At 45.3% G+C, this 13,773-nt stretch overlaps 1 protein-coding gene across 1 annotated transcript; it reads left to right on the top strand.

The window, feature by feature from the left end:
• The first annotated feature begins 990 nt into the window (after window positions 1–990).
• GTF2A2 (general transcription factor IIA subunit 2) lies at window positions 991–10,761 on the top strand. Its single transcript, XM_075575888.1, has 5 exons — window positions 991–1,149; window positions 3,163–3,304; window positions 7,624–7,728; window positions 9,570–9,696; window positions 10,452–10,761. Exons 2-5 carry the CDS (start codon window positions 3,233–3,235, stop codon window positions 10,472–10,474), a joined length of 327 nt encoding a protein of 108 aa, XP_075432003.1. The 5' UTR covers window positions 991–1,149; window positions 3,163–3,232; the 3' UTR covers window positions 10,475–10,761.
• Window positions 10,762–13,773: the final 3,012 nt, after the last annotated feature.

Genomic DNA, 13,773 nt, shown 5'->3' with positions numbered 1-13,773 from the left:
TACGTCATGCGCTGACGTCATCACGCCGACATCGCTTCTGAAAGTTTCAGGAAGTGAACGGCTGGTGGCTAATGGTGCGCTTCTAGGGGTTATAAAAACAGCTAGGTGAGTACTGTCTAGTCACCTTGAAAAAGCGCTTGCGCTCGAAACGCGTTGGTGGGGGGCCGTGTACCCCATAATGCTGCTGTTATTTTTGTAGACTCCATTAAATACATCTTTTAATGGGCACACGCTCCCTTGGACATCCTTTATTCATTTTTTTCCGGTTGCCTTCTTTTTCCTACTGTTTCTCTCAATGTATTTCTTGGCCCTGCTCTGGCAGCAGCACGCCATTTTTTTATTTCAAATTCCCTCTAACCCTCCCAAAATATGTTCTCATAGACGTAAATGATAAAAAAAAATCAGCCTTAGGCTAACCTTATAGTGCCGTCAACAGCGACGTCGCATTAAACAAATGCATTGCCGATGTCGCGTGCACTTAATAGTAAGCGCGACGCGACTGCATGGTCGCGGTCGCTGGAAGACATCTCAATTTGATTTTTCCAGCGACCGCTGCCTGACGTCGTCGGCACTATAAGTGCAGCCTTATGTACCTATGTAGCAAGTTAGGTAGTTATCGTATATGTGCTATGCCTATTAAAACCGGTCTACCGATTTCTGCCCATCTCTGAGAACAGAACTCCTTTTTATTTTGTTTGTCACAGTTTGGCTGAGGTATTCAGTTAACCGCTTCCCTGTGACGGGAAACCTGCCAGAGCTCCAATGTCAGTGAGATGGTTAAGAAAAAGTAGGCCATCTTGCCGATATTAAAAATGGCCGACTTCCGTTATGGGCAGATGTGACGCTGCCCTTTAACTGTGTCGGAACGCTATTGGGTGGGGATGTAAGCGTCAGATTTAAAGGCGTGAGCGCGCGCATGACGTCACACAAGCGAGCACCCGCGGGAGACAGAATTCGCGCCTTTTCGGTGTGTCAGCTGTGAATGACGCAAGGACGAACGTCACCACGTGACTCCAGATCTCGGCCCGCGGGACGTAACGTGGTGGCGGAAGTGGTGGTTATCCACTTCCGGAGCTTGTTGACGGAAGTGAGTGCGTGTGGAAGGTTCGGACGTGGTAAAGAGATAGAGCAGCAGGAGGAGGAAAAAAGGTGAGACCGCCGCAGCGGACACACACAGGCGGGGTGTAAATCCTGTCATGCGGCCGAGAGGGGCCCCAATAATGCCAGTGATTTCCCCCTTACACTGTGAGTCTCTTATATTTGGGGGTCAGCCCGACTGATCTTTATTTAACAAGTCACGTGTTTCAGGAAGATGAAATCATAGTTTACAAATTACAGATTTTGCCTAAAAAACAAATCCCATTAATACCATACAAGTCAATCCGAACCTCCCTGTGACATTGTTATGGGCTGGCCTGCACGGTGTGGCCTCTGGCAGTTTAATGGTTCCATTTTTATTTGAACTCCCTCCACCCCCCCAAAAAAATAATCTGTTGTGTCTCTGAAATGTAGCATGTCTGAGCTACCCACAGAAATGTGTTGTTAACCACTCACCAGGCAGGTTGTCCTTAATTCTTTATAAAAACTCAGCCGTGGTTGATTGAATACAGTACCTTGAAGTAGCAGAAGCCCGCACACTACCAGCAAATTAAAGCTGAAATCTTCTCTAGGATCAAAGCAAATGAAAACATTGGCATATTTTACTCTTGTATGCAGGTTCACCTAGCATTTCTTACCATGGCTCCAAAAAATATAGCTGATTTACCTGGTACGCAGCCATTTTTCAGAGCTAAGTTCTTTTATGTACAATACACTTAAGGTATGTTTTAAATGCTCAGGATGCAGAATACCTACTTTCCAATCAGATGCCTTTAGGCTCTGCTAGTACGTGGAGGATTCATTACATCAAACATTACATTTTATTGTATACATTTATAATTTACCAAATAATAATCCCTGTTGGTTAAAATACGTAGGAATGACCACTCGTAAACTTTTGTTAGAATTTTGGAACACTTAAATTATATTTTTAAAAATGGTGACGTGAATTGGAAGCCATTTTAATTTAAACCATAATTCAAATGTGAGCTACAGCTAGAGGCCAAGTGGATATACAGGTTACAAACTGCTGTATCTAAAGTACAACATGAGGAAATCATTTTTTTTCTTTTATAATACATGTTTTGTTTTTGTATAAGATTTGTATGCATATATTGTAATATAGTGACCATATTTTTGGATTTTCCTTGCATATATTATGATGTTAGTTCTATACCCAATGTAATTATGCAATACTATCTGCACTAGTCTTTGTTTCTGTTTTAAAGTTATGTATATTGTAAACTGTCTCTAGTGGACAAATCCCAGCCTGTTATCTGAGGATTTTGAGAATTGGAGATAATAGAGGCCTTCGCCACATTGCAGAAGATCCCTACCTATTCCAGAGAAGCTAGACGGATTAGGATCTGATAGAGAAAAACAACTAACACATTACACATTCTTTCCAGCACCGATGGCATGATCCCTTCAACCAAGGAGCCAGTCGGTTCAAAGAAGTACCCAGGAGTTAATTCTGCTATGCTTGAATCGGGTGTAGCTATGGCCCGGGCAAAGCCTGGGGGCCTGAGCTCTTGGGGGCCTGCTCCCTCCGTCTGCGGCCTTGCTTACCATCTCTCTCCTCCCCAAGATAGAAGCGGGAGGAAGATGATGGTACGCGATGGCGGCTAGCCGCCAGAGTGAAGCAGAGGAGTTAGGAGTTGCACGGAGGCAGACCAGGGAAGCCGGGGAGAGCACCCCAGCAGTCTGACCCGAAAGTCTTTGTTACTTCCGATGTCTATATTACCATAGCGCGCTCCTCCCCGGCCGTCCTGCTCTGCCTCTGTGCAACTCCTAACACCTGCTACTGGTGGCCCATTGCAGACTGACAAAACTGTACTAGTAGTTGTGTACATACTATGGATACATTGGTCTTTTTTTTATTAAACTGTAGATGTAATACTTTTCCCCTGGCTTACTAAGATCAGTCCATATTTTGTTCCTTTTCACTTATAATGTCAAGTTTTCTCATTGTCAGTAAATTATTTATTCTCACTGAATTAGATATTCACTAATGATATTAAAAGATTACTAGTTTTACGAATGTGATCATCAACTTTTTTCTAGTGTGGACAATATTGGTGCATCTCTGCAACAGGACAGTTGATGGTCATCAACATTTGACTTCCTTTAAATCATGGCTTATCAACTCTATAGAAATACCACATTAGGCAACAGTCTTCAGGAGAGCTTGGATGAGCTAATACAGGTATGAGAATGAGGAATATTTTTGTTGCATGAATAGAATGAGAAGTATCCCCGCCCCCTCAACGCTTGAAAAAGTCTGCTGGGGAGGATGAACACACATCGCCCAGCAGACTGCCGCTCGCACACGCGAACGCCTGCCCTACAACTCCTGCCTCTGGCACCCTGAACGTCGCTGAGCCGCGCTGAACAGATGCACAAAGCCCCTGCATCTGTTATCAGCGCGGCTATAGTTTCTCCCTTCGCATGCGCGCTGAGGAGGAGAAACTCTTCCGAGAGCGGCAAACTGAAATTTGCTGCTCAGGGAAGCGGAGGAGCGGTCACGTGACCGCTCCCATCCAATGGGGCTGCAGCCGGTTCCCTACAGAGCCGCCATTGTTACAACAGAGCAATGCGATCAGACGTGTGTGTGTGTGTGTGTGTGTGTGTGTGTGATGGGCTGGTACAGGGGGGGGTGTGAAAAACGGGCTGGGGCTGGTGCAGGGGGGGGTGGGTGTGAAAAACGGGCTGCGGCTGGTGCGGGGGGGGTGGGTGTGAAAAACGGGCTGGGGCTGGTGCAGGGGGGGGGGGGTGTGAAAAGCGGGCTGGTGCTGGTGCAGGGGGGGTGAGTGTGAAAAGCGGGCTGGTGCAGGGGGGGTGGGTGTGAAAAGCGGGCTGGTGCAGGGGGGGTGGGTGTGAAAAGCGGGCTGGTGCTGGTGCAGGGGGGGTGGGTGTGAAAAGCGGGCTGGTGCAGGGGGGGGGGTGGGTGGGAAAAGCGGGCTGGTGCAGGGGGGGTGGGTGGGAAAAGCGGGCTGGTGCAGGGGGGGTGGGTGTGAAAAGCGGGCTGGTGCAGGGGGGGTGGGTGTGAAAAGCGGGCTGGTGCTGGTGCAGGGGGGTGGGTGTGAAAAACGAGCTGGTGCAGGGGGGGTGTGAAAAACGGCTGGGGCTGGTGCAGGGGGGGTGGGTGTGAAAAACGGGCTGGGCTGGTGCAGGGGGGGTGGGTGTGAAAAACGGGCTGGTGCAGGGGGGTGGGTGTGAAAAACGGGCTGGTGCAGGGGGGGTAGGTGTGAAAAACGGGCTGGTGCAGGGGGGGTGGGTGTGAAACACGGGCTGGTGCAGGGGGGGTGGGTGTGAAAAGCGGGCTGGTGCAGGGGGGGTGGGTGTGAAAAGCGGGCTGGTGCAGGGGGGGTGGGTGTGAAAAGCGGGCTGGTGAGGGGGGTGGGTGTGAAAAGCGGGCTGGTGCAGGGGGGTGGGTGTGAAAAGCGGGCTGGTGCTGGGGGGGTGGGTGTGAAAAGCGGGCTGGTGCTGGGGGGGTGGGTGTGAAAAGCGGGCTGGTGCTGGGGGGGTGGGTGTGAAAAGCGGGCTGGTGCTGGGGGGGTGGGTGTGAAAAGCGGGCTGGTGCTGGGGGGGTGGGTGTGAAAAGCGGGCTGGTGCTGGGGGGGTGGGTGTGAAAAGCGGGCTGGTGCTGGGGGGGTGGGTGTGAAAAGCGGGCTGGTGCTGGGGGGGTGGGTGTGAAAAGCGGGCTGGTGCTGGGGGGGTGGGTGTGAAAAGCGGGCTGGTGCTGGGGGGGTGGGTGTGAAAAGCGGGCTGGTGCTGGGGGGGTGGGTGTGAAAAGCGGGCTGGTGCTGGGGGGGTGGGTGTGAAAAGCGGGCTGGTGCTGGGGGGGTGGGTGTGAAAAGCGGGCTGGTGCTGGGGGGGTGGGTGTGAAAAGCGGGCTGGTGCTGGGGGGGTGGGTGTGAAAAGCGGGCTGGTGCTGGGGGGGTGGGTGTGAAAAGCGGGCTGGTGCTGGGGGGGTGGGTGTGAAAAGCGGGCTGGTGCTGGGGGCGTGGGTGTGAAAAGCGGGCTGGTGCTGGGGGGGGTGGGTGTGAAAAGCGGGCTGGTGCTGGTGCAGGGGAGGTGGGTGTGAAAAGCGGGCTGGTGCTGGTGCAGGGGAGGTGGGTGTGAAAAGCGGGCTGGTGCAGGGGGGGGTGGGTGTGAAAAACGGGCTGGTGCAGGGGGGGTGGGTGTGAAAAACGGGCTGGGGCTGGTGCAGGGGGGGTGGGTGTGAAAAGCGGGCTGGTGCTGGTGCGGGGGGGTGTGAAAAGCGGGCTGGTGCTGGTGCGGGGGGGTGTGAAAAGCGGGCTGGTGCTGGGGGGGTGGGTGTGAAAAGCGGGCTGGTGCTGGGGGGGTGGGTGTGAAAAGCGGGCTGGTGCTGGGGGGGTGGGTGTGAAAAGCGGGCTGGTGCTGGGGGGGTGGGTGTGAAAAGCGGGCTGGTGCTGGGGTTGTGGGTGTGAAAAGCGGGCTGGTGCTGGGGTTGTGGGTGTGAAAAGCGGGCTGGTGCTGGGGGGGTGGGTGTGAAAAGCGGGCTGGTGCTGGGGGGGTGGGTGTGAAAAGCGGGCTGGTGCTGGGGGGGTGGGTGTGAAAAGCGGGCTGGTGCTGGGGTTGTGGGTGTGAAAAGCGGGCTGGTGCTGGGGTTGTGGGTGTGAAAAGCGGGCTGGTGCTGGGGGGGTGGGTGTGAAAAGCGGGCTGGTGCTGGGGGGGTGGGTGTGAAAAGCGGGCTGGTGCTGGGGGGGTGGGTGTGAAAAGCGGGCTGGTGCTGGGGGGGTGGGTGTGAAAAGCGGGCTGGTGCTTGGGGGGTGGGTGTGAAAAGCGGGCTGGTGCTGGGGGCGTGGGTGTGAAAAGCGGGCTGGTGCTGGGGGCGTGGGTGTGAAAAGCGGGCTGGTGCTGGTGCAGGGGAGGTGGGTGTGAAAAGCGGGCTGGTGCTGGTGCAGGGGAGGTGGGTGTGAAAAGCGGGCTGGTGCAGGGGGGGGGGGTGTGAAAAACGGGCTGGTGCAGGGGGGGTGGGTGTGAAAAGCGGGCTGGAGCTGGTGCAGGGGGGGGGATGGGTGTGAAAAACAGGCTGGAGCTGGTGCAGGGGGGGGATGGGTGTGAAAAACGGGCTGGTGCTGGTGCAGGGGGGTGGGTGTGAAAAACGGGCTGGTGCAGGGGGGTGGGTGTGACAAACGGGCTGGTGCTGGTGCAGGGGGGGGGTGGGTGTGAAAAACGGGCTGGTGCAGGGGGGGTGAGTGTGAAAAACGGGCTGGTGGGGGGGGAGCAAACGGACTGGTGTGGTGGGGGAGAAGGGGTGAGGGGAGAGATAGGAGGCAGAAGGGAGAGAGGGGGGGTCAGAAGGGAGAGAGGGGGGGGGGGCAGAAGGTTGAGGGAGGGGGGGAGGTATGAGGAGGAGAACCGGAGACACCGGGCAGGGTCAGGTGGGGACCGGAAGTATTGTATGTACGTAGAGCATAGCACCAAACACCCAGAAATGAATGTGTGCGTCTGTGTGTGCGTGTGTGAATATATTTATCAAAGTTGCACAATGTTAATAAATAATTTATTCTCACAACAGGTCTTTTTTTTTAAATTTTTTAAATATATTATATAATATATACACACACACACACACACACACACGTTCCCCAGTGACACACAGACCACTTCAAATTGACACACACACACTGACAGCTACCAAGTGACACACACACAGTGATACACACACAGTGATACCCGCCTCCCAAGCGCACTTGCTGTCTCCTCTGTCAGGACAGCAAAAAGCTCCTGGTAGCGCGAGCGTCAGCAAGCGAGAGCGAGCAGCAGCACCTAAGCGCTTACTATATCCGAGGCCTAACTCAGCAGCTACAATGTGTCCTTTATATTGGTAAGGTAACAACATATTATGTATTTTTGCAGTTCAAACTGCTAGGAACACCAATGATCCCAAACAGGAAAATGTTAGATCTTGCACTGCTTGGGAGGTGGGTTAAACCCTTCTATAGAAATCATAGGATGCTTTAAAACTCATTCAAAATGGCATTAAGAGTTGAATAAAAACAAACAGTCACTATTATCTAATACTACAGAACTGATGTATTTTTTTTTAAAAACCATAAGATTTCACGTTTTGCTGCTTTGAAACCTTTTTTATATTTCATCTCTGCTCCCTATAGCGTACTTAAACTTTATACTGCTTTATACTGCTTTAACTGTATTTCTTTTTTTTTTTTGTTACTTTTTTTTTATAATGCCTATAAAGAAATAGATGATTAGAGCCACAAGGGCTTATTTAATTCTATAAATATATTCAGAAAACTCCCCCTGTGCTGCACGACACCCAATGCTCCATTCACGTGAATGGCCATAAAGGGCCACATTTACTAAGTGGTGGTACTGCATAAGACACCTGAGCTGGAAAAGTCTTCAAGCGTATTCACTTGAATGAGCTTTAAGCAGCCATATTTATTAAATCGTGCTTCAAGATTTCCTGTGAAGGTTGAGACTTGGTAAACCCGACCCTAAATCCTTGATGTGTGCCTTTTTTGTTTGCAGTCTCAGCAGATCAACCCGCAGCTTGCTCTTCAAGTGCTGCTACAGTTTGACAAGGCTATTAATTCAGCGTTGGCACAGAGGGTCAGGAACAGAGTCAACTTCAGGGTAAGGATTAAGTGCTGAAAACATCTGAAACATGGAGGTCAGTGAGCTGAAGCCGGTCAGTTCCATCCATGCATATTCTGTTGTTGATGCTATTAATATTGCACTGTAACAGGCTTCTCTGCTCACTGTACTTAAACACAATCTTCAAGGTGCAATTTAATATCCTGAACCATAGAAAAGTAATTAAAAATGTCTTCATTTAAAAATTCAAGGGGTACGAGTTTACTGTAACATTGTCCCCTTGACAATGAATGAATGAATAAATAGATGAGCTCCAAATAATTTATGACTATAAAAAAGCAGCATTTGGTTTTAAAACTTTACCCTTTTTAAAGGTTTAACATGCTTAACCTAACATTTATGGTGGACTTTGCTGCAACTGTCCTGTCTCGTCCATGTTCTGATTCCCCCATCTTTTTGCAAGTGGTTTCTTTAGACAAATTGTGGTAAGGGTGGATAATTTGCTATTCAAAACTCTATTTTATTTTTTTAATTTTGTCCTATTTTGTTTTTTGTTATGTTATTAAATGTTAAACTTATAAATTGTATATAATAAAGCTATTGATTTTTATTTTGAAAATAAGCCCTACAACAAACTTGGTATGTTTATACAATAGGATAAATGGGTTGTGGCTCCTCAATAAATGTTTAAGAGGTTCCACTTAGTCAGAATCATAAGTGTGAGGGTACTAGGAGCTGAGCACCACTATATATTCACACCCTGAGTACCACTAATTTGTCATTGTTTTTTATTTACAAGTTTGCAATGCCACTTAAAACATAAATACTTAAATATTTGCCCCACTGTTTAATAAATGTAAAGCTTTTTTTTTTTTTTCTGTGTGTGTTTATATTTTATATGTAATGTATGTTTTGTGTGTGTGTTTAACCTTATTTTAATACACTGGTTCCGCAGACCTGAACTTCAGCACCCCAAGATACGGGAACCCCCTTAATTTTTAAAATTCTCTTACAATCATTTTTGTTGGCGAGAATCAACATGGTCACTGGTCTCAGCCTCACTCTGGTGGCTCAAAGCTGAGACATTGTGAGATGACATCTCCTGCCCACTCCCCCTTTCCAAATAATGGAAACAAAAGGTAAAAAATAGAATATTTTGGCAAACTGGCTGTCCCTGGATCTTTTGTGTGCTGCAGTTCAACTCAGGAGTTATCCCCTTGTTCATATGAAGTTTGCTTTTTGGGTAGAATTGGTGCTGTAAACAAATTGATGTTCTGCCACTAGATGGCATCCCCATCCTTTGTAAAGAATATATTCGTTTTGGTATTATTACTAGTTTGTTTTATGTGCATACACGCGATCTCAGTCTTGTATCCCACTTTCTCTCCCATTATAAGCTGTACAGTATATGGATGTCAAGTCTTTTGGTTGATATTGCCGCTGTAGCATCATGTGCTGCATGACTTATCTAGCTTGAGCATGGCTGAGGTATACATCTTATAAAATAATGCCTCTCTACACTATATACGTAGAGCTTCCCAAAGTATGGCACAAACCAGTACAAAGTACCCAATGTCCAAGCGTGTGAGCAAATGACATTGAATTTACAGAATACATGTGGTATAAATGTATGTATGCCTGATATAACACGGTTTCAAGCTGCTAATCTGTTTATAGAAGGTCACTTAACAATTTTAACTCCCAGGTTTTTTTTAACCCCAAATGAAAATCTGAAATATTTCTCGGGATTCATCAATGTATTTCACTTATTAAAGCATTGTGATAATAAATCTTGAAGTCTCAATGTCTAATCTGTTGTATACTAAACGAAAAAAATGAAAGGTTTGCCTTCTTTCGTGACACATTCTTGTCTTTTCCAGGGGTCATTGAATACTTACAGGTTTTGTGATAACGTCTGGACCTTTGTGCTGAATGACGTAGAGTTCAGAGAAGTTACTGAGTTGGTGAAGGTGGATAAAGTAAAAATTGTAGCTTGTGATGGAAAAAGTAAGACTGCTCATATTTGTGTTTTTTTATTTCTATTTCCTCCGGTTTTAATAGAATGATTTCAGTGCTTATCATTGCTCACCGCTGTATATTCAACAGGACATTAAATGGCTGGGTTTCTTCAGCTGTTTTATTTATTTTTTACATTTTTAATTTCATTGACATGTTCTGCATGGCGTGTATGCAATTTGACATCCTTAGTGTATGTATTGGTCAACTTTATCTTTTTTTAATACAATTCAGTTCTTTAGTATTAGATAATACTGTAAGTAAAAAAACCTCTTTTTTAAAATGAGATTGAATATCCTGAGCATCCTTTGGTGGCTACAGCATGCTCTGGCACACCTCCCCAGCATTGAAAGTTTTGGCAACAAATCACCAACAAGAAAGTTGCAGTGTTCCCAGCACGAGACCGGCTGAGGTGAAGCTGTAACAATAGACTGTTGCCCGTGGTAATATAAGGTTACATTGTAGCTGACTGGGTTCACGTAATGACTCAATCTTTCAGAGCAGTATATTTGCTGATCGATCAGTAAGTTTAGGTAATACTTTTCATTAAAGTTAATCAAATGAGATTATACCTTGGAGAAGGGTGTTTTTTTTTTTTTTTTTTTTTAAATCGTGCTTGGAGGAATGCTGCAATAAGATGTGTAGCAGTGTTTAGTAATTGATGTTCCTGTAACTAAGATATATGAAATTGTTACCAAAGAAATTATTTGAATTTTTTTATATTCATCATTCTATCTATTTCCTAGATACCTCAAACACTACAGAGTGAGCAAGACCAGAAATTACTTCCAATGGTTCCTGTTGGTCAGTGGCCTTTCCCAGCAAATCACAGACAAGACTGTTTGTTTATTTATTTCACTGAATAAAGCCTGAAGTTAAAACTTTAATGCAACCACACATCTGCTTCAAAGATGTTGGTAGTTTATTCCCTAATCACCTTCTAGTACACAAAGAATACTATATAAACTTTTTAAATACAAATGTGAAGTTGCCTTTTTGTTTTTGGAAATATGGTGTTTAATAAACTTTTATTTAATAAATGTGTGTCACAAAGGATATCTGTTTCTTCTTCTTCTTTTAGTAACAGTTGAGCAGCAAAGCAGAATTACCATCCAGAGACTCTTTAGGTACTATATGTACTTGGTCAAAGTATCATCATTATAATTATTGGTCTAGTAGCTCTTAGAACCTCCACTAGTAAAACGTATTAACATATTTATCTCTCTGAAATATCACTTTGAGACCATTTTTATAATATAGGTTCATGCTTGATTTATATATGTCAGTTTGGTTTAGATAGATTCCTTCAAATGTTTAAGAATTTGCAAGATTACAAAACGTTCACCCAAACGTGTGGGTATCACTACGTTTACATAAAAAAAAATGGGTATTTAAATCTCTGATTATTGCAGAAGTTTAATAACCATTTCATATAGCTCTTTTCTCCGCACTGGGACTCAAAGCGTTTCACAAATTACAGTACTGTACACAGCACATAGGAATGTTTACAGACAGTACCTGCCCAAATGAGTTACAATCTGATGTTGGTGCTATTTGGCTAACAAACACAAGCAGTCATTTCTCAGTATTGCATGTGTTGTGTTGAAGGTAGGTGACTCACATGGAAACATTTCTCAGAAGATTTATTTTTTATTTTTTGGGTACTGCAATAGCATTAGTCCTTGTTTGAAAAAGACCAGCACCATTGCGTGCTCTTTCATAGTTATATAGTAGATGAGGTTGAAAACAGACATACATACATCAAGTTTAACCTATGCTAAATTTAGACAACAGATACTTTATCCTATATCTATACTTATTGATCCAGAGGAAGGCAAACAAAAAAACCCCAGTGACACATTATCTAATATCTCATAAGGGGAAAAATACATTCCTTCCTGACTCGAATTGGCATCAAATTACTCTCGGCATCAACACCCTTCCCATGTTTACTTATTTGTTATATCCCTGTATACCTTTCCTTTCTAAAAAGATTGCAAACTTTTTTTTTTTAACAAATCTATTGTCTGCCATCAGTCTCCATGAGTAATGAATTCCACACTGTAACTGCCCTTAATGTAAAGAACCCTTTCCTTTGTTGCTGGTGAAATCGCATTTCCTCCAACCTAAAGGGATGACTCGGAGTCCTTTGTACTGTCCTTGGGATAAATAGTTCTCTCTAAAGCTCCTTGTACTGTCCCCAAATATATTTGTATATAGTTATTATATCCCGTCTTAGGCCGCGCTTAGTGACGGTGACGCAACGTCACCCGAAAACGAATACAATGCCGCCGTCGCGAAAATCTGAAGCCGGCAAAATTTGATTTTTGAACAAATCAAATTGCCGGAATCCCGCGACCCCGCCGCCCGGCGAAACATAACTTTCGCCGGTGGCAACGGGTGACATCACCCGCCCTGTCGCCGTAGCCAACGACGGCTCTATAGGCACGGCCTTAGATGCCTCTTTTATAATGTAAATAAATCTAATTTATCTAGCCTCTCAGTTAAATTGTCCATCCCCTTTATTAATTTGGTAGCTCTTCTCTGCACTCTGTCTAGTTCCATAATGTATTTTCTAAGAAGTGGTGCCCAAAATTGTACTCCATATTCAAGGTGTGGTCTTACTAGTGCTTTATAAAGGGGCAGAATTACGTTTACTTCCCTTCCATCCATTGCCCGTTTTAATGCAAGACAAGATCTTGTTTGACTTTGCAGCTACTGCATGACTTTGGGCACTATTGCTAAGCCTGCTATCTACAAGCACTCCTAAATCCTTCTCCATCAAGGATTCCCCCAATGTTTCCCCATTTAATTTGTAAGTTGCCTGTTTATTATTGCTTCCCAAATGCATACCCTTACATTTATCTTTATTTAACCTCATCTGCCATTTACCTGCCCAAGTTTCCACTCTCCAACCCTTTCTGGCGAGAACCAACATCCTGCTTTGATTCTACTGCCTTACACAATTAATATCAGCAAAGATGGAGACTACTCTCGATGCCAACCTCAAGGTAATAAACAAGTTAAAAAAAAGAAGCAGTGCTCCCAGTACCGATCCCAGAGGCACTCTACTCGTGACCTTAGCCCAGCCTGAAAAGTTCTATATCAACTCTCGTTTGTCTATCTTTCAACCAGTTTTCCATTCAGGTGCATATATTTTTACTGAGTCCAATTTGCTTTATTTTGTACACCAACCTCTTGTGTGGAACCGCATCAAAATCTAAGTAGATCATATCAACTGCATTGCCCTGGTCTAAATTCCTACTTACCATCTCAAGGAAACAAATAGGGTTAGTTTGGCAGGATCTATCCTTCATAAATCCATGCTGACTATTACTAATAATTTTATTTGCCATTAGGTATTCTTGAATATTATCCCGTATTAAACCTTCACGTAGCTTCCACATTATTGCTGTCTGGCTTACAGGTCTGTCATTTCCCGGGTGTGGTTTAGCTCCCTTTTTAAATATAGGCACCACATCTGCTTTACGCCAATCTTGTGGTACTGAGCCTGTGGAAATGGAGTCCTTGAATATTAAATGTGATGGTTTGGCTATTACTGAACTTAACTCCTTGAACTCTGATATATGCCATTGGGGCCAGGTGCCTTATTTACTTTAATTTTTTCAAGCTGCCTATGAACTTCTTCCTCTGTTAACCAATGAATATACAGGTTGTGGCTTCCTCCTGTGGTACTACTATTGAAATTGATTCTTCCTTGGTAAACACAGTCAAATAATTTGTTTAATACCTCTGCTTTTTCCTTACCTCCAATAATCTGCCTGCCCATTTATTTAGTGCCCTGTACAACTACATTCCACACACCGTTTCTGTTTACAATAAAACATGCAAGTAGTGCAATACATGCTTTTTTCCATTTAGTACAATGCAAAAGGTCCCGACTGTATTCCTGACACAGCACCACCCTACATGGTAGCTAAATGGACAAGTGTCTAGCTACAGTCTTTATACAAGCATGACAAGTTTCTCGCTTGCCTAGCCCTGTGAATTGAACTGATTTTGCTCCAAACAGCCTGGCTGAGTTGTTTTATATTTTGGGATCTAAGT

The sequence above is a fragment of the Ascaphus truei genome, chromosome 18, assembly GCF_040206685.1.
Source record: "Ascaphus truei isolate aAscTru1 chromosome 18, aAscTru1.hap1, whole genome shotgun sequence".
Lineage (NCBI taxonomy): Eukaryota > Metazoa > Chordata > Amphibia > Anura > Ascaphidae > Ascaphus > Ascaphus truei.
The sequence above is the reverse complement of the archived record's forward strand: the minus strand, read 5'-3'. Positions and strand labels throughout refer to the sequence as shown.